The sequence below is a fragment of the Lissotriton helveticus genome, chromosome 1_1 (genome assembly GCF_964261635.1).
Source record: "Lissotriton helveticus chromosome 1_1, aLisHel1.1, whole genome shotgun sequence".
Taxonomy (NCBI): Eukaryota; Metazoa; Chordata; class Amphibia; order Caudata; family Salamandridae; genus Lissotriton; species Lissotriton helveticus.
In genome coordinates, this window is record NC_136057.1 from 114951372 (window position 1) to 114973498 (window position 22127).

General features: G+C 43.8%; 2 protein-coding genes across 3 annotated transcripts in view; one reads left to right on the top strand and one right to left on the bottom strand.

Annotated features, from left to right (window-relative positions):
* The window catches only part of LOC144763293 (uncharacterized), a 48717-nt gene extending 43252 nt beyond the window's left edge, over positions 1-5465 (top strand). For both annotated transcript variants that reach the window (XM_078648884.1, XM_078648795.1), the window contains exon 4: positions 1481-5465. In XM_078648884.1, the coding sequence (XP_078505010.1) occupies positions 2820-4694 (1875 nt within the window). In that variant the 5' untranslated portion in view covers positions 1481-2819 and the 3' untranslated portion in view covers positions 4695-5465. The remainder of the gene's footprint in view (positions 1-1480) is intronic.
* Positions 1-22127, bottom strand: part of LOC144759390 (uncharacterized) — a 577744-nt gene that overhangs the window by 78619 nt on the left and 476998 nt on the right. The gene's annotated exons all lie outside the window — the stretch shown is intronic.

The following is a 22127-nucleotide window of genomic DNA, read 5'->3' on the forward strand; positions in this document are numbered from 1 at the left end:
TAAGTAAGTCAGCCTGCAGGTGATGTCCCTTCAACTTAGATAGACTGTCAGGCTGACACCATTCCTGGTAGCACAGCAGGCACCTGAGTACTTTGTAGAGCACATTATTCCTTGGTAACAGAGGACTTTGAACTGGGGTATAAAAGAGGGATAGATGGTCCCACTTGTATACACAACTGGCAGGCAGGAGATGCAGTTTACTCTGTCGCACTCTCACATTGCATTTATGCTACGCACACCCACACCCTAAACACGCACTTGATGTTAGCGCAAAGTCTGGGCACAGGTATATAAATGGAGCATTGCCAGTAGGCGTGCCAGTAGGAAGCCACTCCACTGACCATGATGCAAAGATCTCATCAGGCTATTGATCCTTACAACAGGGTGCATTGCCTCCACCGCTCTGGCTGTTAAACCCATGACAGTCCTCTGCCTTAAATAAGAGCACACTTGGTGTGACCCTCCAGGTCACAGGACCTGTCCAAGACCTCTCATAGTCCCTTGTTAGAAGTTGCACAGTACTGGAGTGGCAGAAAAATCTCATGTAATTGTTTTGTGGTACATTTACCCCAGTAACGTGCAGTTACCAGTTTGACGCCAAGGACTGGGGAGTTGCCACGAGGAACAGACTCTTCTGCCTGTCAAACCACATGCCATTCACTATTTCATAGTGTTTTTCTGCTTTTATTTACCACTTGTTTTAAGCAGGTGGTATATATATGCATGTGGTTGGTTGGGGGGAGATGGGTGAAGCAGGGGAGGGAAGAGGAAAGCATTTTCTAACAGAGGGAAGAATTGTGTGTTTCCCCCAGTTAGTAAAAAAACAGCATAAGTCTTGGCTGCGTCATTTCAGTAAAGATTTTCTGTCTGGAAAAAAAGTGTGTCCTATTTTTTTTGCACCCGGTACATCCAGGTACAGAAAAACCTAACAAATGATAATCAGGTGGAATAAAATGAACACATGAAAGTACGCCTTAATTTCATTTCATTGCCCTTGATTCATACTCTGGACCATAGTTGAGGTATAGGTCTAAGCATAGTCCTCGCAATACACAATAGATTTGCGTGCGGCAGAGGACAGAACTCAAAAGTCAGGATATCAGATACAAGTAGGTGGTAACTCAGGGCAGAGGCAAACGCCTGTTGTCCGTGGAGGAGAAATTCCCATTCCAGAAATCTACATTAAAACTTAATTAATAGTATTCTTTTTTAAATATCTGTTTGGTGCCAGTCCATATGACTTTAATGTCTGCCTTTGGGATTCTATGTTACAAAACCATAGGGTACATGTATCCTTTTGAGCTTAATAAATTCTACAAATCCTCACTCATCCAAGTACTCTCAAGCTACCATTCTACACTCGGCTCTGTCTGAAGAACAGCTCAACATTTTCAAAATTCTGCAATTCTGCATTGATTTGGCTTGTAAATTATTTTTGTTGAAATCTACATGTATTAACTATTTAATTTTAATACTATAGGTGATTGAAATTACGCATGAAGAAAGCAAGATTTAGCACCAGGCAACTGAATGTTAGTGCCATAAGAAGGAATATTTGGAAAAACTGATTGACATCCAGCATTCTAAGTTTAAACAATTTCCAAAACCTAGGTGTTGCGAGGAAGTGGGAGCTGAGGAAAGTACTATACCTGTAAGTGAAGTCTCTAATTTTGCATTTCATTAACCCAGAGCAAAGTCATATCTGTGCACACAGCATCAGGAATAATGCCAGAAAGACCAATCACAGCATCCTCATCTGAAATATTATCAGAAAGACAAATTGCTGCAGCATGACGGAATAACGTTCATCTAAAGCATCATCTAATTCCAGACACTGCAAAAAAGAAAGTTATAACAAAAGGTTTCTTCTGCAGACCATCAAAGAAAAGACGCTAAAAGAAGACTCCAAAGCTGACAAGCAAACAATCAAAATATTGGAAAATCACCTTTGTTTAACAACCGTTTTTAACCAGTTACGCAAGTTTGAGACTATCTGCCTCTGAATAGAACACCACGACCCACTCTGCTCACTCTGGCGAAAACCTAAAAATCCACCACTTTATTGTGTTCATGACCATCTCAGAATGTTTCCTTTTTAATGTATTCTGTTCTGTAATTCTATGTAAATCGCCTCGACATTATCTGTTGTGCAGGAGTGATGTGTAAAAACTGATTAAATGAGCACCGTTGCGCTATATCTAATGTAAATAAATCCTCGTCTTCAGAACTACACCTTACACCAAACATAAAAAGGGTAAAAGGAACTGATGCTCTTTGACTCGTGATCCACAATAGTACTGTGCATTTTCTAATGTTCTCAGTTACTGCCATTACATCAGTGCAAAAAGGTACTTCTCAGTTTAATAATTAAATATCAGACTAACACCTTATTACTGTATTGCTAAGAACCTATACAAATAGATTTGAGAAAAACTTCAGTCACAAAATAAGTTGCTGCCGGAGAGGCTATAACCAAAAGACTATTATCTGCTAGAAACATTTCGACAGGTGTTACAGGGCTGCTTCCAGACATATTTTGCTCAATTCAAGTGTAAAACACACAATTTCTTTTAGAGATAAATACTGAACATTATCTAAACAAGCCCGACTCTAAAATCGGGTTCACTCTTACCGTGGCATATAAGGAAGAGAAAATTAAATGTAACTCAAGGAATACACCTTATAAAAACACGGGCTGTGAGAACAAATTCAGTGTTCAAACCCACCTCAATCAAAGCAAAATAACCCAAGTTGGGGAAAAAAGTTACCTGTGCCAAGAAAGATTCAGCCATAAATCTCATCTCACTGAATTTGAGAGAATGCACACTGGGAAAAACCTCTCGCAGTGCAAAGTATGCCAAAAAAGTTTCAGGCGTAAATCTTATCTCACTGAGCATATGAGAATCCACACTGGGGAAAAACCTTATCAGTGCTCTGAATGCCAGAAAAGGTTTCGTAACAAACCGAGTCTATATCAACATGCATTAACCCACTCTGCAGAAAACCCTTACCAGTGCTTTGAATGCCAAAAAAGTTTCAGCCGTAAATCTTATTTCACTGACCATATGAGAATCCACTCTGGGGAAAAACCTTATCAGTGCTCTGAATGCCAGAAAAGGTTTTGTACCAAACAAAATCTTTCTCGACATGTATTAACCCACTCTGTGGAAAAACCTTACCAGTGCTCGAAATGCCAGAAATATTTCAGTGACAAAAGAGGACTCACTCTACATACAAGGACCCACACTGGAGAAAAACCATATCAGTGCACGGATTGCCAGAAATGTTTCAATGACAAAAACATTCTCACTCGGCATAGAAGAACCCACACTGGGGATAAACCTTATCAGTGCACGGATTGCCAGAAATGTTTCATTGACAAAAACAGTTTCACTCGGCATAGAAGAACCCACACTGGGGAAAAACCTTTTCAGTGCTCTGAATGCCAGAAATGTTTCAGTTGCAAAAGCAGACTCACTGAACATACAAGAATCCACACTGGGGAAAACCCTTATCAGTGCTCTGAATGCCCACAACATTTCAAACTTAAATCACTTCTAACTGCACATTTGAGATTCCACACTGGGGAAAAACCTTATCAGTGCTCTGAATGCCAAGAAAGGTTTTGTAACAAACAAAGTCTTTCTCAACATGCAATGACCCATTCTGTGGAACAACCTTATCAGTGCTCTGAATGCCAAAAAGGTTTCAGTGTAAAAAGTACTCTCACACGGCACATAAGAATCCACACTGGGGAAAACCGTTATCAGTGCACTGAATGCCACAAATGTTTCAGTCAAAAAGACCGCCTCACTCGGCATACAAGAACCCACACTGGGGAAAAACCTTATCAGTGCTCTGAGTGCCAGGAATGTTTCAATGAAAAAAGACATCTCACGCTGCATATAAAAACCCACACTGGGGAAAAACCTTATCAGTGCTCTGAATGCCAGAAATGTTTCAGTGACAAAAGAAGTCTTTCTCGACATACAATAGCCCACACTGGGGAAAAACCTTATCCATGCTCTGAATGTCCGAAATGTTTCATAAACAAACACAGTCTCACTCAGCATATAAGAACCCACACTGGGGAAAAACCTTATCGGTGCTCTGAATGCCCAAAAGATTTCAAACTTAAATCACTTCTAAATGCACATGTGAGATTCCACACTGGGGAAAAACCTTATCAGTGCTCTGAATGCCCAAAAGATTTCAAAGTTAAATCACTTCTAACGGCACATGTGCGATTCCACACTGGGGAAAAGCCTTATCAGTGCTCTGAATGCCAGAGATGTTTCAGTGACAAAATGAGACTCACTAAACATACAAGGATTCACACTTGGGTAAAACGTTATCAGTGCACTGAATGCGACAAATGTTTCAGTGAAAAAAGCAGTCTCACTCAGCATATAAGAACCCACACTGGGGAAAAACCTTATCAGTGCTCTGAATGCCACAAAGGTTTCAGTCAAAAAAACAGTCTCATTCATCATATAAGAACCCACACTGGAGAAAAACCTTATCAGTGCTCTGAATGCCAGATATGTTTCATTCAAAAAAGAAGTCTCACTCAGCATAAAAGAACCCACACTGGGGAAAAACCTTATAAGTGCTCTGAATGCCACAAATGTTTCATTGGAAAAAACAGTCTCGCTCATCATATAAGAACCCACACTGGGGAAAAACCTTTTTAGTGCTCTGAATGCCAGAAATGTTTCAGTGAAAAACGCAGTCTCACTTACCATATAAGAATCCACACTGGGGAAAAACCTTATCAGTGCTCCGAATGCCAAAAATGTTTCAGCCAAAAATCTCATCTCACTGAACATGTGGGAATCCATACTGGTGAAAAAAATTATCAGTGATCTAAATGTCAGAAAAGATTCAGGGGTAGAGATGGTTACAAGCGCCATAAGAAAACACACCATCAAAATAATTCAGTTCTCTGAATGCCAGAAAAGCATCAATTTTAAACTCAATCTCACTCTACATGAGCAGACGCACACAGGGGTAAAACATTACCAATGCTGTGAATGCCAGAAATTCCTATTTGATAGGCACAGCCTCACTAACCATAAGCGACTCCATTCTGATGGAAAACCTTGAGGCCGATTCAGATCCTGGAAAAACGCTGTACAAATCGTGGTATGGAGCGTTTTCCCCATACAACTCGTACTTGTAAGGAGGCCCCTACAACCTAGGAAGTACGATCCGTACAAATAGACGCACTACATACAAATTGTAAAAAAAAACATACAACTCGTATATACAAGCGATTCCGATTCGGATTGCTTTGTACGCGGCGTTCCCATGTATTCCCGGCAGCAGTTTACAACCCGACAAGTACGATTCGTACAAACGGCACTCCGTACGGCTCTTTTTTTTACAAGAGCCAAAAAGTGCTGGAAAAACCTTGTAGGCCCCGAAAACAGTACGAGACAGACCCCCTCATGTACGCGTCGTACACCCCATGAATACAGGGGTACGGTGTGTATGTACGGTGCGTACGGATGACACAGAAAGTGGGGTACGGTGCGTACATACGCGATGAAGGGGTACTGGTCGTGTACGCACCGCACCGTACAAGCACCGTAACCCAAAATCGCGTATGTACGCACCGTACCCCAAAATCGTGCATGTACGCACCGTACCCCAAAATCACGTATGTACCCCCAAATCGCGTATATACGCACCGTACCCCAAAATCCCGTTAGTACGCACCGTACCCCAAAATTGCGTATGTACGTACCGTACCCCAAAATTGCGTATGTACCCCAAAATCGTATATGTACGCACCGTACCCCAAAATCACGTATGTACGCACCGTACCCCAAAATCGCATAATTATTCACCATACCCCAAAATCGCGTATGTACGCACCGTACCCCAAAATCGCGTATGTACCCTAAAATCGTGTATGTACGCACCGTACCCCAAAATCACGTATGTACGCATCGTACCCCAATATCGCGTATATACCCCAAAATAGTTTATGTACGCACCTTACCCCAAAATCCCGTATATACGCACCATACCCCAAAATCGCGTATGTACGCACCGTACCCCAAAATCGCGCATGTACCCCAAAATCGTGTATGTACGCAACGTACCCCAAAATCACGTATGTACGCACCGTACCCCAAAATCGCATATGTACGCACTGTACCCCAAAATCGCATACGTACGGTGCGTACATGCACGATGTTCGGGTACGCACCATACACACGCCTCGTATGTGGGGGGACCCCTGTACGCCTCATACCCCTATACGACCCGTACCCCGGTATGAGTCATACCCCCAGAACGAGTCATACCAGGGTATGAGGCGTATATGGGTTGGCTTCGTTGCCCGGTAGGAGTCATTCCCCATATACAGGCCATTTTCCATACAAATCGTATGCTGACAACCCGGTATGAATCGTACTTGACGGGTTGGACAGCCTTTTTACAAATTGTATGGTCTTTTTTACAAGTCCGTGTAGTACAACTTTTCCCTATCCGATTTGTAAGGATCGGGCCGATCTGTATGTATTTTTCCCGGACGAATCGTACTACACGGGTTGGAAGGGACTTTTACAATTTGTATGGAAAAAAATACAAATCCTATTTGTATGGAAAATAAAAATCCAGGATCAGAATCGGCCCCCTTATGAGTGCTCTGAATGCCAGAAAAGCTGCAGAGAAAAACGCTATCTCACCATGAGAAAATTGACACTGGAGAAAATCCTTATGCCAGAAAAGCTTGAATCTGAAATACAGAGTTATGCTTCATGAGAGATCCCACTCTGGGGTAAAACCTTATGAGTGCTCGAAATGCAAGCAAAGTATTGGTTACAAATTACTTCTCACTTGACATGAGCGAACTCACACGGGGGAATAAAAGCCTTATGTGTTTTCTGAATGTCAGATAAGGTTTAGTCTTCAATACAATGTCACTTCACATGAGAGAATTCACACTGGACTAAAGCCTTATACAGGAGGGGAAAGCCAGAAACGTTTTACTCAGAAAGGAGATCTCACTAAACATGAGAAATACATCCACATGAGGTAAAAAGTAAGGCGTATCTTGAGTTGCAGAAAAGCTTCTAACAATCTGACTTTACATGAGAGAGCACATATTGTAGTTGCAATAGGATTCATCAAGAAACTCTTGCAGGATAATTTAGGCTGCCCGCATGCAACCTCCAAAGAAATTTCAGGCCTGGAAATATTTTTAATTGCAACAGAATTCACAATTTGAGTATCTGAAAGTTACAAAACTCTCAAGGTCTTTACTTTAGACAAAGAAGTGTTAGTGGTTGCAAAAATCAACTGATTGCAAAACAAATCACAATAATAATGTCTTAAATTTTACTCCACCCAAAAGGTTTCTACTCACCCTGGTTTCTTAACATATGACTGATATCTATATTTTCACGATAAGATTAAGCCTATGCAGAGTTCCTCAATGAGGAACTCTGCAAAGTGATAAAAAAACTCTGGCGGAGTTCAGCGAGCAGCGGAGTGGGTAAGGGTCATGCCGTTTGTGGTGATTTTGATCTCCTGGTGTTTGTCCCGCCCTGTAAAAATAATCGCGAATGGCACCATGTGCAGCGCAAGAGGGTGCAGCTGCTTCTACTCGAGCAGCAGCTTTGTCAATGTGAAGGAAGGTTTCTCAACGCGAGTGGTTGTGACCTGCCGCGACCACTCGCATTGAAAAATCCAACCACCCGCCTTGAGAAATAGCCCCAGGAGGTTGATTTTGCTCGCCAACTAGACCATGGCGGGCGCGAGCAAGTTAAAATCTCATCAGGATGTGGATTTTCCCCGATCCGGCACATGACGTTGAAGAGCTCGAGCGTAGTAAAAACCTCGTTATGCTCCATGGACCGGAGTTTTTAGTAACTATGCGAGCTCCGTGGAAAACTCCGCGAGCAGAGTTCACCACCCAGAATGAGATAATATACAACACCATGAAAACATAACAAACCAGTTACTTGCCTTCGGTAACGCTCTTTCTGGTGGATACTCCTTTACCTGCAGATTCCTCACCTTGTGAATATCCCCCACACGCCAGACTGGGTCCTCCAACTTTAAAGCAAAGTAGGAGACAACATCCAACTCAGTGTCGACATCATTCTGCTCCAGAAGTGACAAGCAGAGACTCCTATAAGCACTTTCCATTCGCTCTGTGAACAACTACAGAGGTCTATGAGTTCATTATCTCACAGGTCTGTATCACATATGCAGGCCCTGGGCAGATATTAATTCACCATTTTTATCATGATTAGAATTCAGATGAAGTCTTTTCATTTCCAAAATTCTAATTGTATTCTCAGCAGCAAGGGTATATATAAATCGTTGAGTGATGACTGCACAGTGCTCAAGATGAAAGTGATATGATGATAAAACAGTCCGATCCACATTTTGTACACAAAAACAGGGCTGTAAATACTTTTGTACAATACAAGTTAAGCAAAGGCGATTCTTAGAAGACATAATATATATGAAATAGTCCCTGTATAGTCAATGTTTCGACCCTTCCAGTTAATTACCGTAGTCTCATCAGGACGGTAGATCGGCGCCTCTCCAATTTGCCCATACAATGGTAGGGTAGGGGTCAGTTTGGGTGGGGGTGGGTGGATCTGTCTTTTTTCCAGATCCTTGGAAAAAGGCATCGATTTTGCCGCTTCTAAAGACGACCCCCCCCCCCCCCCCCCCCCCCCCCCCTGATCCCTCAGAAGTAAAGTACTGCAGATCCAAATCGGTCTTTTCTCTTCCCGATGAAATTTTAGAAAAGGCCATGAATCAGGAGATCACCGCCTTCTTCGAAAATACGGACTGTATGGATCCTGTTCAACATGGTTTTAGACCCTACTACTGTACAGAGTCAACCTTATCGGCAGTGACTGAAGAGATCAGATCCATTATGGATAGAGGAGATTAAACGGCCTTGATCCTATTGGATCTTTCAGCCACATTTGATACAGTTAACCATTTCTATTTGGTAAGCCGTTTAGTAAGTATAAGCATCAAAGAAACTGCTCTCAAACTGACCAGGTTGTTTTTGTCAAACAGAGAGCAATTGGTACCTTTGGAAGATTTTACCTCTGCCCCATTTTCACTTCCTTGTGGGGTCTCGGGGATCTTCAATAAGTCTGACTTAGTCTAATGCCTACAGCACTCCATTAATTGAACTAGTTCGATCCTGTTGGTTCTCTGCATTCTTTTATGCCAATGATACCCAAATAGTGGTATCGGTTACTGCAGAACCTGAAAAAGTGGCAAAAGATTTTAGAACAAGTATGACTAGCATTTCTAATTGGATGCAGAAGACTTTCTTAAAATTGGATACAGAAAAAACAGAGTTAGTGCTATTTGGTAAGTATTCCTCCATCTGGAGCTCCTTTTGGTGGCCACACATTCTCGAGCCCCTTCCACTCCCAGTCCAGAAGGCTAGAAATTTGGCTAGTCGTCTTTGACTCAAAACTCACTTTTATTGATCACTCCAATCAGGTAACCTCTTCCTGTTTCCTTATGTTAAAACAGTCAAAGAAAAGCTTGCCCTTCCTTCCCATGGAGCTTAGGAAAAGTGTTATCCTGGCTGTTGTCGTATCTGAAAGGGAAAATGTTATTGAACTTTATATGGGCTCCCAGTTGTCTTCTTAATAAGTTGCAAACCGTCCAAAATGTGGCAGGAAGAGTGCTAAAGAACCTCCCCAGATTCTGCTCAGCCTTTGAAGCCATTTAAGACCTCCATCGGCTGCCCATTACTAGGCAGATATGTGTACCCAGAATAAAAAGTGTCCATTGGGGAGGAAGACGTTTCTCCTACTCCACCTCCAGATGGTGGAACTCTATCCAATCACTTGAGGTCAGCCTCAACTATTGGAGTTCAGGAAGGAACTTAAGACTTTTCTTTTCAGCCCATAGTTTAATGCTCTCATCTAACTGCTAGGTAAATGTTTAGGTATTTTATATCCCGTACTGTCAGGTTTTCAAATGACAATAGAGCCAGGATGCCTTTTTGGTAATCGTGCGCTTGATTTAAAATTTATTTAAAATTGTTGATCTCCAAAAAGGCCTAAATCAATAAATTGAATTGAAATTCAAGTTTATCATTGTAATCCTATTTTTGGAAAAGATGTGATTTTTAACCCCATGAGGCGGTTCCTTTCCAGAAATCATTCAGGTTGTAATCATGAGTCAAATAATGCTGAGGAGTAGGGCTCCCCCGATTGAGGTATGGAAAAGGGGCTTGGACTATTATATGGGACTGGAACGTCCAGTGTTTGAGGCCCGCGGCTGCCCCAGAAAGCACTATAAAATTTGGAAGCGGTGGGCGGAATACAGGGGGCTGTGGCTTGCGCCGCCGCCGCGGCAAGATGCAACTAAAGACCGATTGTTCTGAGAGGATGAGAGTGTAATACCGATATTGTATAGACTGATTAGCTTAGTTCCAGGTGACCATCGTGACCAGGGCTAGGGTGGGTTGGGGGGGTGGGGGTAGTTCAAAGTTAATGCCTTATCCTGCTTATTGTACTGATTGCTATATTTTGCTTCTTGATTACATGCTCACAGCTCCTCCGGTGTTCGGAGTACTGTGGATGTCTCGGAATCGTATTTCAAATGTCAATAAAAATTTGGTTCTGAAAAAAAAAATAATGCTGAGGAGGTTAAAATATTCAAATTGAATTCTAATTACACATGAAATGTTCATTGTTCAATATATTTCTCTTAGTATTTTAATGTGAGGACTTTATTGCTTAAGGAAAATAATTAGTATTTGTTTTTCTATATGTAGGAAGCATTACATTAATGAAACCACTGTATCCCACCTTCTTTCTTTCCTTTCCTGTTCTTTATGAATGTTTCTATTATTGAACTTTAAAGATTGCCCGAAATTAAGAATTGTGCACTACATAACTTTGCTGTGTTACAGTATGTTTATTTTTTATGTACAACTTTTGTCTCTTATGTGTATGGCAACTGATGTTTTGTTTTGCTTTAATAATCAGCTTATGTTTATTAGGTTTTATTATTTAATAAAATGTTTCAAACACAACAAATGGTAGTTGATATGTATTTACAATTGCAGCATTTTTATTGTATGGGTAGTTTCAAAGGGCCAAAAATATGGTCTGCGGGTTGACGGAGTACGACATTGGCATCAGCAGGGAGAGGTTTTGGCAGGTGATTGGGGGTACATGTAAAGTTGGAATTAGGGGTAACAACGCATGTACATTGTGTGGACTGTAACTCCTAGAGTTATTGTGAGGGATTTCATGCTACCCTGTAAATGATTTCCCTAGTGATTATTATCACGGTGAAGATCCCTCAGAAATAAAATGATGTTACTGTCAATGCCAATGGAGGACATCAACTGCCACAGCTTGGACCTATTGACCCAGTCGAATGCTGAGGACAGGTCCATGAAGGCTAGGTATATGGGGCTGGAACGAGCCACAGTATATTTGTTCAGAACCATGTACAGGTTTAAACGCTCTTCCACAGTGGAACGACCTGGGCGAAAGCCGTATTGGATATCGGATAAAAAGTTGTTTTCCTCAACCCATGATACAATGGGCTTATAACAATAGGTACTGTCCCGTTATCCCTTTTTAAATGCCGGGACTATAATCGATAAAGCCCAAGAATCTGTGGGGCAAATCTGGACTGCAGTATTGATGACAGCTGTGAGGACAGGCACCCAGGTTTTTAAGTGGGCGATGTAGAGATCTGGTGGGATCCCATCTGGCGAGGGGGCCTTGTTTTTAGATAGACCCAGAATACCGGCACTCACCTCTTGTGTGGTGAAAATAAGTTCCGACTTGCCTTCCACCCTTTCCTGCCCCTCAATTGGAGGGGTATCCAACTGGAAGATACCCCCGAAATAATGTACCCAATCGTCCTCTGTGATTTGGGCATCCAGTAAATTAGCATTATTTCCAGATAGAAATGGGCTGTTAATAATGCCCCAGAACTTTGAGCTATTACGCGGTTTACAAGCCTTCACTAAATCGTTCTAGGCCTCCCCCTTCAGGGCAGACTTGCGAGTTGCTAGAGCAGCCCTTTATGCTCTTTGTTGGCCTTTGTCTCGGGGCTTAACACCCAAGGCCTGTCTCAGGTTCATGGAAGCCTGGGAGCACACCGAGTCAAACCATCGTGGACCTGGTTGCTAACGGCCACTACCCGGGTCCCGTAGTAACTTCCTTATGACAGTAGACATGGATCCAAATGCACCCATGATGTCTGGAGCACTTGCCTCATCGTCGAGACAGGTGGTAAACTCGCTGCAACACTGAGTTAAAAGGTACTTGTGGAGTAGCTCTGGGACAATACACTCCCATGTTACCCTTCTTCCCGCTTCCACTGCTTTAAGGGGGACACCAGCCCCCCCGCTCACCTTGGTATGTCCGAGTGTTCGGGTCCAGCCTGTTAAGACACAAATGGGGTTGTAGTCACTGCATTCACTCGCCTGCACAGAAAAATCGGTAACCAGAGAGTAAAAGGGGGTTGATACAAAGGTGAAATCAATAAAGGTCTCACACCCTCTCCCAATAAAGGTGGGAGTAATGTCTGTTTTCCCCGGAGGCAGCTTATTCATTACAGATGTTAGATCAAATGCAAGCAAAATGGAGTTAAGCTCAATACCCTGGGGAGTATGTTCCATGTGTAAGCCTGCTTGTCGTGCACAGCCCATAGCTTCCACTCCTCCTTGCCTGATGTCCCCACACATGAGTGTTAAAATCCCCTGTTAGAAAAATGTAGTGATAACTCTGACCCTTCAAGATGCTATCCTGAAGTACAGACCCCAGCAGAGTTATATAGCCCTCATCCAGGTGTGTAACTCCAGCGTTGCAAAAGTTTACCAGAAGTAACTTGCTCTCTCCACTGGACAACAACATCACATGCAAATTGGGAGAGACATATAGTGAGGTAGTGTAAGAAACTGGCTCTGTATACTGCACCAAAGTGAGGTACAGTGTGTATAGAGTCCAAGGGTCTCCAGAGGTAGGCAGAGTTAAAAGTTAGATAGAAACTTACTCTCTAAAGTGGTAGCTTGGTCGAGCAGTAAGGCAGTATCAGAGGACAGTGTTAACCATTTGATGTACACACTCAGTCAGCAAATGTATTCACACACTCAAGAACTGAACTCTAGGCCAATTGTTTTTGTATACAAACATATATTGTTGTTTTATTTCTAGAACTAAGCAAGCCTGGCACAGGTAAGCATAAAAATACTTAGCAGTAATAATTTACTTGTATGAACACAGTTCAAGTAGGCAGTAGACATTTTACTTTGTTTGATTTACAGGGGAGCAGTAGTATGCAACACTTAGCAAATACAGTACATTGAAATGAATAGGCTTTTTCAGTAAATTGCAGGTAAGTTACCTTTTACGTTACTTTTCTAACTCAGTGCTGTATACCTAGATTCAGCACTGGTACATTTCCTAGAAACAGGTAAGTAATTACGTTTTGGTTATTCGCATGATTTGTAAAGAATATTTTCAGTTTTCAAAAGTCCACACTTGGAAACTTTTTGGAGCAGGTAAGGTAAGGTAAAGTTTATTATTTGTACATGGTTAATTAAAACCTTTACAAAATTGTAAAAACACCAATATATATATTTTAAAAGACGTGTGTACTTAGGCATATCAAGTTAAATTAGATTAAAAAAGAAGAATTAATTGAGATCAGTTTGTGCTTATCCTCGGAGCTGTGTAATTTTCGTCAAGCACTGTTTAGTCTTTTCTTTGTCGAATCAAAGAACCTCACGACCTGGCAGTTCAATTTAGTGTTATTGGTGTTAAAACACAGTTTGACTGCCTGCCTGCAGGACCGAACGGTATGTAGTTTAAAGAATAGTTGTAAAAAGTTATGCCTCAGGTCCTTTAGTCTAGGACAGATGCAGATTACATGGACAATGTTCTCCTTGGCGGGAAAGAAAGTTATTTTATTTCCCAGGGTGGGAGGTGGGGGAGTATGGGGATCACCCCTAGGCAAAGTTTTAGCAGCTTTTCTTTGAGTTCCCTTTTCATACCAGTGTTAAGGTATGCTTGCGGTTATATTTTCCCATAGTCACCCAACGTTATCCAGCCGTTCGCCCTGTTTGCTAGATCATGCTTGTCTTCGATCACAGAGACAATACGCGCCGATTTTTGGGCTATTTTCTTTAAGAACAAAAGGTCTATTGATGTTTCCCAGATGTCGGTCAGGCCAAGAACTTGAAGTGATTCAAATAGGTAGTCTCAAGGCGAGGATTTGCGGTGCCGAAGTAGCTCTTCCCATACGCTGAAGCTTAAGGAGCCCGTCTCTGCTATGCGGATCTTGTGCCAGCTGGCTATGCACACACTCTGCCTTTCTAGGGTTTGTTTGAGGATGTCAAACTCTAGTCGAATTTGGGCTGGAGAGACGTATTTTGGAATATTGAAAAGAGCCCTGTATATGTTGGCTATGACTGTGTCCAGTAATGCGGCATCCATCCCGTAGAGCGATTCACTGCTGTATGTGAGAGTACGATTCAGAAAAGGGGGTGGTGATGAACAGAGTGTCTGAATTAAGCAGACCACTCTTACCCAGTCCAAAGATCAGGGCTTCATCCATCACCGTTATTTAGCTCACTGCCCCATCCCAGCTCAGAACCTGGCTATATGCAAATTAGTCTGTGAGAGTAGGCTGTGGTTTTGTACGCAAGATTTCAAGGAGAGGTTTAAAGGTGAGATTAGGTCGTTTGGCCTTTAATGGTTTTAATGCCAGGTAGATTGTCGTTGCCTTGCCTCGTTAGGAGTCAAGTTGTGCCCTAGACGTGTTTTTGGAGTCCAGGATAACTCCCAGATATTTATAAGAGGTCACCCGATCAAGCTGCTCTCCATTCAGATGCCAACAGAGATTCCTTTTTTTCCTGTAATTCATGGCCATGACCTTTGATTTACTGAAGTTAATTTGGAGGGAGTTTTTTACTGAAAAAGTGTGGGTTACGTTCAAGAGGTGCTGGAGGCCCATTGGTGTCTGACTTATCAGCACCAGGTTGTCCGCAAACAGGAGGTTAGAGAGGACGATTTTCCCCAATTTGGGTGTGTGGTTAGGGCATTTGTCGAGGACCCAAGGTAGGTCGGCTAGAAAAAGATTAAATAGTAGTGGTGCTAATACGCACCCCAGTTGTAGCCCTTTTGTTGTCCTGATGGCGTGCCTGCCCCAAGTTAAATTTTGATCTAGGTTTTTGAATTGAGCATTATTAGCGCTTCTAGGAGGCGTTTCAGTATTCCCCAGTGGTCCAGTTTCTGCCATAGTTTGTTGTGGTCCACATGGTCGAATGCCACGGTATAGTCGATAAACGAGAGGTATAAAGATGACTTGATCTCTTTTGCTGCTCCCATCAGCAAGGACAATGCCATGATGTTGGTTGTGGTCCCTTGGCCTTTAGAGAAACCTGTTTGATTAATTGGGATAATTGAGTTTTCGGATACCCATGAAGTTAGTTCCTCCATGATGACTCCAGCGAAGTATTTAGCCTCCACGTCTAGTAGGGCAATGAGCCGGTAGCTGCTGGGATGCTTCTTGCTAACGCGTTTTTAAATCGGGCTGATGAATGACCCGTGCCAAGACTCTAGGAGAGTCTGAGTGTGTTCAATATTATTAAATATTGGCGCCAATGATTCACTCCAGAACTCCATGTCTGTTTTATACAATATCGGTGGTATGCCATTCGGCCCTGGTGCCCCAGAGGGTCGCCCCCTCGATATTTTTCGTTTGATGTCTACTGGCAGGATTTTGTATGATGGGCCAAGCTTGATAGCCTTTGCAGGGTCTTCATCCGTATTGGGTTCAGAAAATATTATTGAGCTAGTGGCTCTGTGGGCACACTTTCCCTTGATTTCTATGCCCGTGCGGTTCGAATTTCCTTTTGTTTTTGAACTTATGGCTTTTGGACAAGAATTGTATATAGCGACGTCCTCCATGGTGTCGTCATTATTAAAATGCGTCGATAGGTAATTTGTCCATACCTCCTCTGAGATATTTGAGTTTTGACCTAAGTGATCAGGGTTCTGTAGTCTTTTGATCATTTGCCAAAACTTGGAGCTGTTTTTCTGTTTCCCTTCGTAGAGGAGTTTCACCCACTGGTCTTCATTTCTTAGTGTCTGCCTTTCCCATTTCAACCGTTTGAGTTGGCTTTTTGCTGCCCGTCTATTACTTTGTAGGCACTGGTTGATCTGATCCTTCCGCAATTGCCTCAGTTTTTGAATTATTAGTCGTTTTTGTATTTTCATTGTTGAAGTTAGTTTATTCGAATTTCCCTTCCTTCGACGTGGGCTATAAGGCATAATTTCTTCCATTTTCTCTCTAATGGCATGAATAAAGTTTTGCCAAACATCCGACACCTTGGTTGAGGAGCTAGCAATTTCATTGAAGAGGGTTTTCGCTTTGCAGCTTACGGAGTCAATATTGCCGGCGTTGCACCATAGCCGCTTTAAGTTGGAGGTGACTTCTGTGTCAGGGCCTATAAATGGTGCTGTTACCAGTTGACAGTTTGATCTTAATTTGGCTTCTAGAGGCAGGTGGTCACTGAGGTCGCTCGTCCCAATTCTAAAGGTTTTTACCCAGAAAAACATGTTTAAAGATATAAACATGTAATCGAGATTAGATTGTTTGTTGGAGTGGTGGATCATCCTCAGCGTAACGACCGTTTAAGGCCCTTAAATTAAGTTGCTCCAAAGATTGTAGTAAGTTTTTTGATTGCTTTGTTGATTTCAGTTTTTTTGTTGGGCCTTGTGTTTGTACGCCGCATGCTGCATTCAAATCTTCAACCTCTTTTTGTTTCTGCTTGGGGTGGATGTATGTGTTAATTACGATTACTCCCTTGACCTGCTTTTTTAACCGGAACAGGATCTATACCACCTGTATAGCACTTGGGGAAGTTATGTGGAAATCCATTAGCTCAAATTCGCCTATTGTAGGTATTGAGGCGAAGAACATTAAGCCTCTTGACCTTCGCCCAAAGATGGCGTTTTTGTTTGCCGGAATGCAGCACGTAGTAAACCCTTGGAGCTCGAATGCATTCTCTTCCCACGTTTCTTGGAGCAATAGAAGGTCGAATGCACTCAGGTATTGAAAAAACTCAGGGTCGTTGCTTTTACTAGCTAAGCCGTTGATATTCCAGGAGCAGATTCTGAGTTCCCTGGGCTTGCCTGGATGGGTGGTGAATTCTTCCCTTTTTTGTCAATTGTCGACGGTCATTGTAATGAATGTACGTTGTATTGATTTCCAGTCATGGATGGTTTTTGGCGAAAAATAGGTACCTTGAGTTTGTTTTTGCCCAGGCCGAGGACTTTTTGTGTCTAGTGGTAGCAACTTCGGCGAACTGCTCCTTGCTCTCTTGAGTATGGAGTTAGTGATTTTTTTAACCAAGGGTCTTGCCGATGGTAAGAGAGGTGTCGGATAGTGTGGTCGCTGTTCGAGCCTCAGTTCAATCCCCCATTGCTGGAATGTTGCTCCTTCTTCCATAATTTTGTGTGCTATTTCTTGTGAGTGCCACGTTGCTTTTGTTATGTCTGAGCGATAGAGCTCAGTATTTGGTTGAAACGTTATTAGCATAAGGTCGTTTGAGCTGATAGTTGCTAGGTTGGTCACTGAACGTAGGAGTCTTAGTATATTGCTCCTATTTAGTATGTCATCCCTACCTCGAGATGTATATTCAGGGATGAATATAATTGATGTTGGGCTATTCACATGCTCTGGTTTTGGTGAGTTGGTTTGAGGTCTCTCGTAGCCCTGTTGAGTTGGTTGAGGGGAGTGACTTGGGCGTACCATATCCAGATAATTTGGTTGTTCATTTTGATCGCGGTCAATCCTTGATCCCCAGGTTTTGGTGTTTAACTTGCGTACAGATTGCTGAGTTGGCTCCCCATTGTTAGCCATGGCGTTTTCATCTCTTCCTGTTGTTGGAACACATTCGGTTGGAGTTGGTTCAGCATTAGAAGCGTTATGTACTAATTGAGTTGGTTTGAATTGTAAGAGTTTCTGTTTGAGTTTTTTTGGGGTTTTTTGGTACGGGTTTCTTAGTGACGCTAGCTGTCAGTTTTACGCGATGTGGTGGGGACTCTGGCGAAGTATTTTCAGCGACCTTGCACGTGGGAGGCAATTGTTCTTTGTAATTTGGTGACCTGCTGTAGGTGGCTGGTAAAGGAGAGGAGATTGATTGTATTTCAATTGTGTTTAATCTTGCGTCCGTTAGTAATTAATTTCTTCCTTTCCTTTTTTTCTTTCTGCGGATCCTATTAGAGGCGTGTTTCTCTGCTGGCGATGGTTCAAGTATAGTCTCAGAAGCGGTCATTAGCTCTGTTTCCGTAGGTCTGGATGATGGTGTTTGGACTGAGGGCAGGGCAGTTGCTGAGCTCTGCTCAGCCCGCTGCTCCGTCGCAAGGCTGCTGACGCCACTGGGAGCTCTAGAAGTAGATCCGAGGTTTGCGGGATCCTGATTTGTTGAACTGTCGATTTTAGGTCGGATATCAAATCGCCTCACATAGATGGTAAGAATGATAGTTTATCTAAGATTGGATCACAGGGTAGTAATTGTGATGGTGCTAGTTGAGCAGCAGAAACGGCGTCTTGATCCCTCCTTATCAGACCGCTCAGTTCCGAAATTTTCCAGTCGATTCCTGAGATGGAATCGGCCATTGTCTGCAGAACTGAAAGCTGCAGGTCCATTTTATGAGACTGAAATTCCAAGGCTGTGGCCAAGTGTTGCAGGGTGTTCAAGATTGTTAGCCATATAGACTCGGGGGCTGGCTTCCCTGGGTTACTACTCCTCTTTAATGTTGGAGATGCGTCGATGAATGGTTTCCCTTCTGATGGTTTGAGGGTATAAGTAGCAACTAGTTCCTCCCACTCCAGTGCTGCTATGGAAGGCATGTCATTATTTATGGAGTTCTTGATTGATTGAGAATCATTGTATGGTATTAAGGTACGGCGTTGGGATGAATTTGGCGTTGCTAACTTGTTGCTTGAGACTGTTTGTTCAGGAGTGTTACACAGGTTTAATTGAAGTGACTTGATTTCGGACAAGGATTTGTTTAAGAATGGAAGAGATTGAGTGCCACTTCCTTGCTCTTCAATTACTGTAAATGGTTTTGGTCGTGGGTCTCTAGTTCCCTTCGTTGAATTGAATGAACTGCTAAGTAGTTGAGAAGAAGCTATGTCTTCTCTTTGGTCCTCATTGTGGATCAGTACCTTGACTTTCACTGATGCATCCTGATTTCCTATGGGGGGCGAGCTGAACTTCCCAAGATGAGCCTCGCCCTGATCCATTGAGTGTGCATCAGTTACTGTCTCTAAAGGCTCCGCTTTCTTTGATATACTCCATTCAGTGATGGAAATTTTTCTAGTGGACGCCATTCTGAATTATTGTCATTAGTGGGGTCTAGGTCTGCTATGTGAGTGTCAATTCTGGGTGAGTGGGGGACATCGGCTAGTCGGGAGTCGACTATTTGATCACTAGAAGTCCGGCTACAGTCGAATTTGCTTTGTAAAAGAGATGTGTGGAGTCCACTTATGTTTCCTATCTTGGAATAAATAGCTGTCCCAGGATCTTTTAGGAACGAGAACTTAGTGTAAATCTTTGGTTGGCAGGAACATGTCCTTTTCTTAGCTGGCATTCCATCAATGATTACTGGATTATCTGAAACCTTTGGTGCTGGCTTTGATGCTGAAGGTAATGAGGTTTGTGTAGATCTCTGCGATTGCTGAAGGGCTGTAACTAGACAAGGGGATGCAGCAGAGGACTTGGTTTGAGCGTTTTTGTTTGTTAATTGAATTGAGGTTGAATTTTGGTTTACTGTTAGTATTGGCATTTTCACTAGTGCAAAGGTTGTAGCCTCTTTTATTTTGTTGCAGGCGGAATGGCTGTCTTCCTGCGAATTGTTTGGATGTAGTGTAGATGTTGTGTCCAATTTCCCCAGTTTCCTTTTCCGTGGTTTAGATTTAGGTTTGGGGTTGGATTTTGGTTTTGGTATCTGTCTAATTCTTCCTGATCTCATTTTTCTGCTCTTTCCTGCTTTCTCCCTTCCCTCTTCCCTTCTTTTTTTGGTTTGTTGTGTCCTTGTTGTGTCTTGTTGCTGGCGCTTTGTTAGAGTTAGACAAGCAGGGCAAAGCAGGTCAAATGGGATCAGCTGCGGGGTTCCTGCTTAGGCTTCCCGTTTTTTTCCAGATGGTGCTCTGACTATTGCGAATTAGTGCCTACTGGAGAATAGTTGGCGCTGATTGCTAGCAGGTAGCTGATGTTGAATTTGATTTGGGGGGTGAGCGCAGAGAGAGTGCAGAGAGGGTACAGTGGAGGGTTCAGTAGAGGCAAGCGGTGCTCACGGGGAGGATCGCGGATCAACTCAACCTAGTCAAGCTGTCTTACTGTCCCTCCCCGGGTTCTTACTTAGCAGCTGCCTTTATCGGCATCCGCGCTCACACTCTCCCGCCCTGCATCCCTGTAGCCCTGTGGCGCAACCACCCCCTGGCCCACCTTCCTGTTCCAGCTCCTGGCGCGGTCACATTCACGCAACTCCTACGCCTCGCTAACAGTTGCTGAGAACGAAGTCCGGGAACAGAGATTCTTCTTTCTCCCTGGCACAGAGTGACAAATCACAGACCTGCAGCCCGGCAAGTGAAGGACCGGGGGTGCAGGAAGGGATACCGGGGGATAGATAGACAAGATCTCACCGGGTGTGCAGAACCAATGGTCTCCTCCTTCTCCTTCTCCTTCTCCTTCTCCTTCTCCTTCTTTTCAGCGAGTAAGAGCTGGTTAAGGGGGTGTACCGGCACTGATACTAGGCAGTATCACGACTCTCACGGGTCCAGGAACAGGAGGGCGGGTGGTGGGTTGGTGCTAGAGCTGCGTGCGGGTGGGTGTTTGAGCTTGTCTCCCAGCTGCCAGTGACCACCAGTTACCCCAGCGGCTCGGCTCCGCTCTGCTCCCCCTCACCGCCTCGCTCCTCACTCCTTGCTCCTTCCCTTGCTCCGCGCTCCTTCCTGCTCTGCACTCTGCACTCTGACCTGAGAGTAGTGGATCTGCTACTGTGGGGGGGGACACAAATCTCAATGCCCCCAGCCCTCCCCAGGGCTTGAAGCTGATGGCTTAATGGCTCATGGCAACGCTTGATACCCCCTGCGTTGTTCACCGCACACAGCACAGCTCACCCAGTCCGGTGGTGGTGGTCGCCGATGCTGTGCTGGCTGGGCAGGCACCCCCAAGGACAGCAGGACCAGCCGGGCCCTGCAGGTCCTGCAGTGAGTTTGCAGCTCGCCGGCTCAGGCAGGGTGGGGCGGGGTGAGGCAAGGTTTGCAGCAGGCTCTCCGTCCGCGCCGCAGACCGCCTCGTAAACCGCAAACCGCAAAACCACCAAATCAAGCTTAGGGGACACCAAACCCCATGTGGCACTGTAGTACACCCCCTCCTTGAGGTCTGTTTGAGGCTGCGGGGGTTCCTGCGGGGGTTCCTGTCATCTCGGTACTCCCCCGTGGTACGACGCTGCAGCTGCTGCCGCTCGGATCACTTCCGTGACACTGCTGCGGTTCTCCGCAGTTCTCTGCTGCTCTCTAGTGGTGCACAGTGATGTGAAGCAGTGCATTGAAATGAATGGACTTCTACAATAAATTGCAGGTAAGTTACTTTTCACGTTACTTTTCTAACTCCGTGCTGGATACCTAGATTCAGCATTGGGACATTCCCTAGAAACAGGCAAGTAAACAAGTTTTGGCTATTTGTGCGATTTAAAAAACATATTTTTAGGTTTCAAAACTCCTCACTTAGAAACATTTTGGAGAAAAGGTGTCCATGTTATCCTATGGAGGGAAAACAGGTTAACAATTCTCAGGTAACTAATCAACTGTGGGAGTTAAGGTTCTGGGGTTAGCTTGAGGGGTCCACCAGGGTCAGTGATACACTGTTGTTGCACCCTCAGCGGCACTAGGACGACTGGGTGCAGAGTGTTGAGGCCCAATGTTATACTATGGAGGATGAGGGGGCTCTGGTTGGCGGCGGCTGGCAAGCAGGCTACGGGATTGTGGGAGCAAAGCTCCTATGGTTTCGCTCAGGGCAAGTTAGGGATGAAAGGGGCACCCTCAGCGGCACTAGGGCGGCCGGGCGCAGGGGGCTG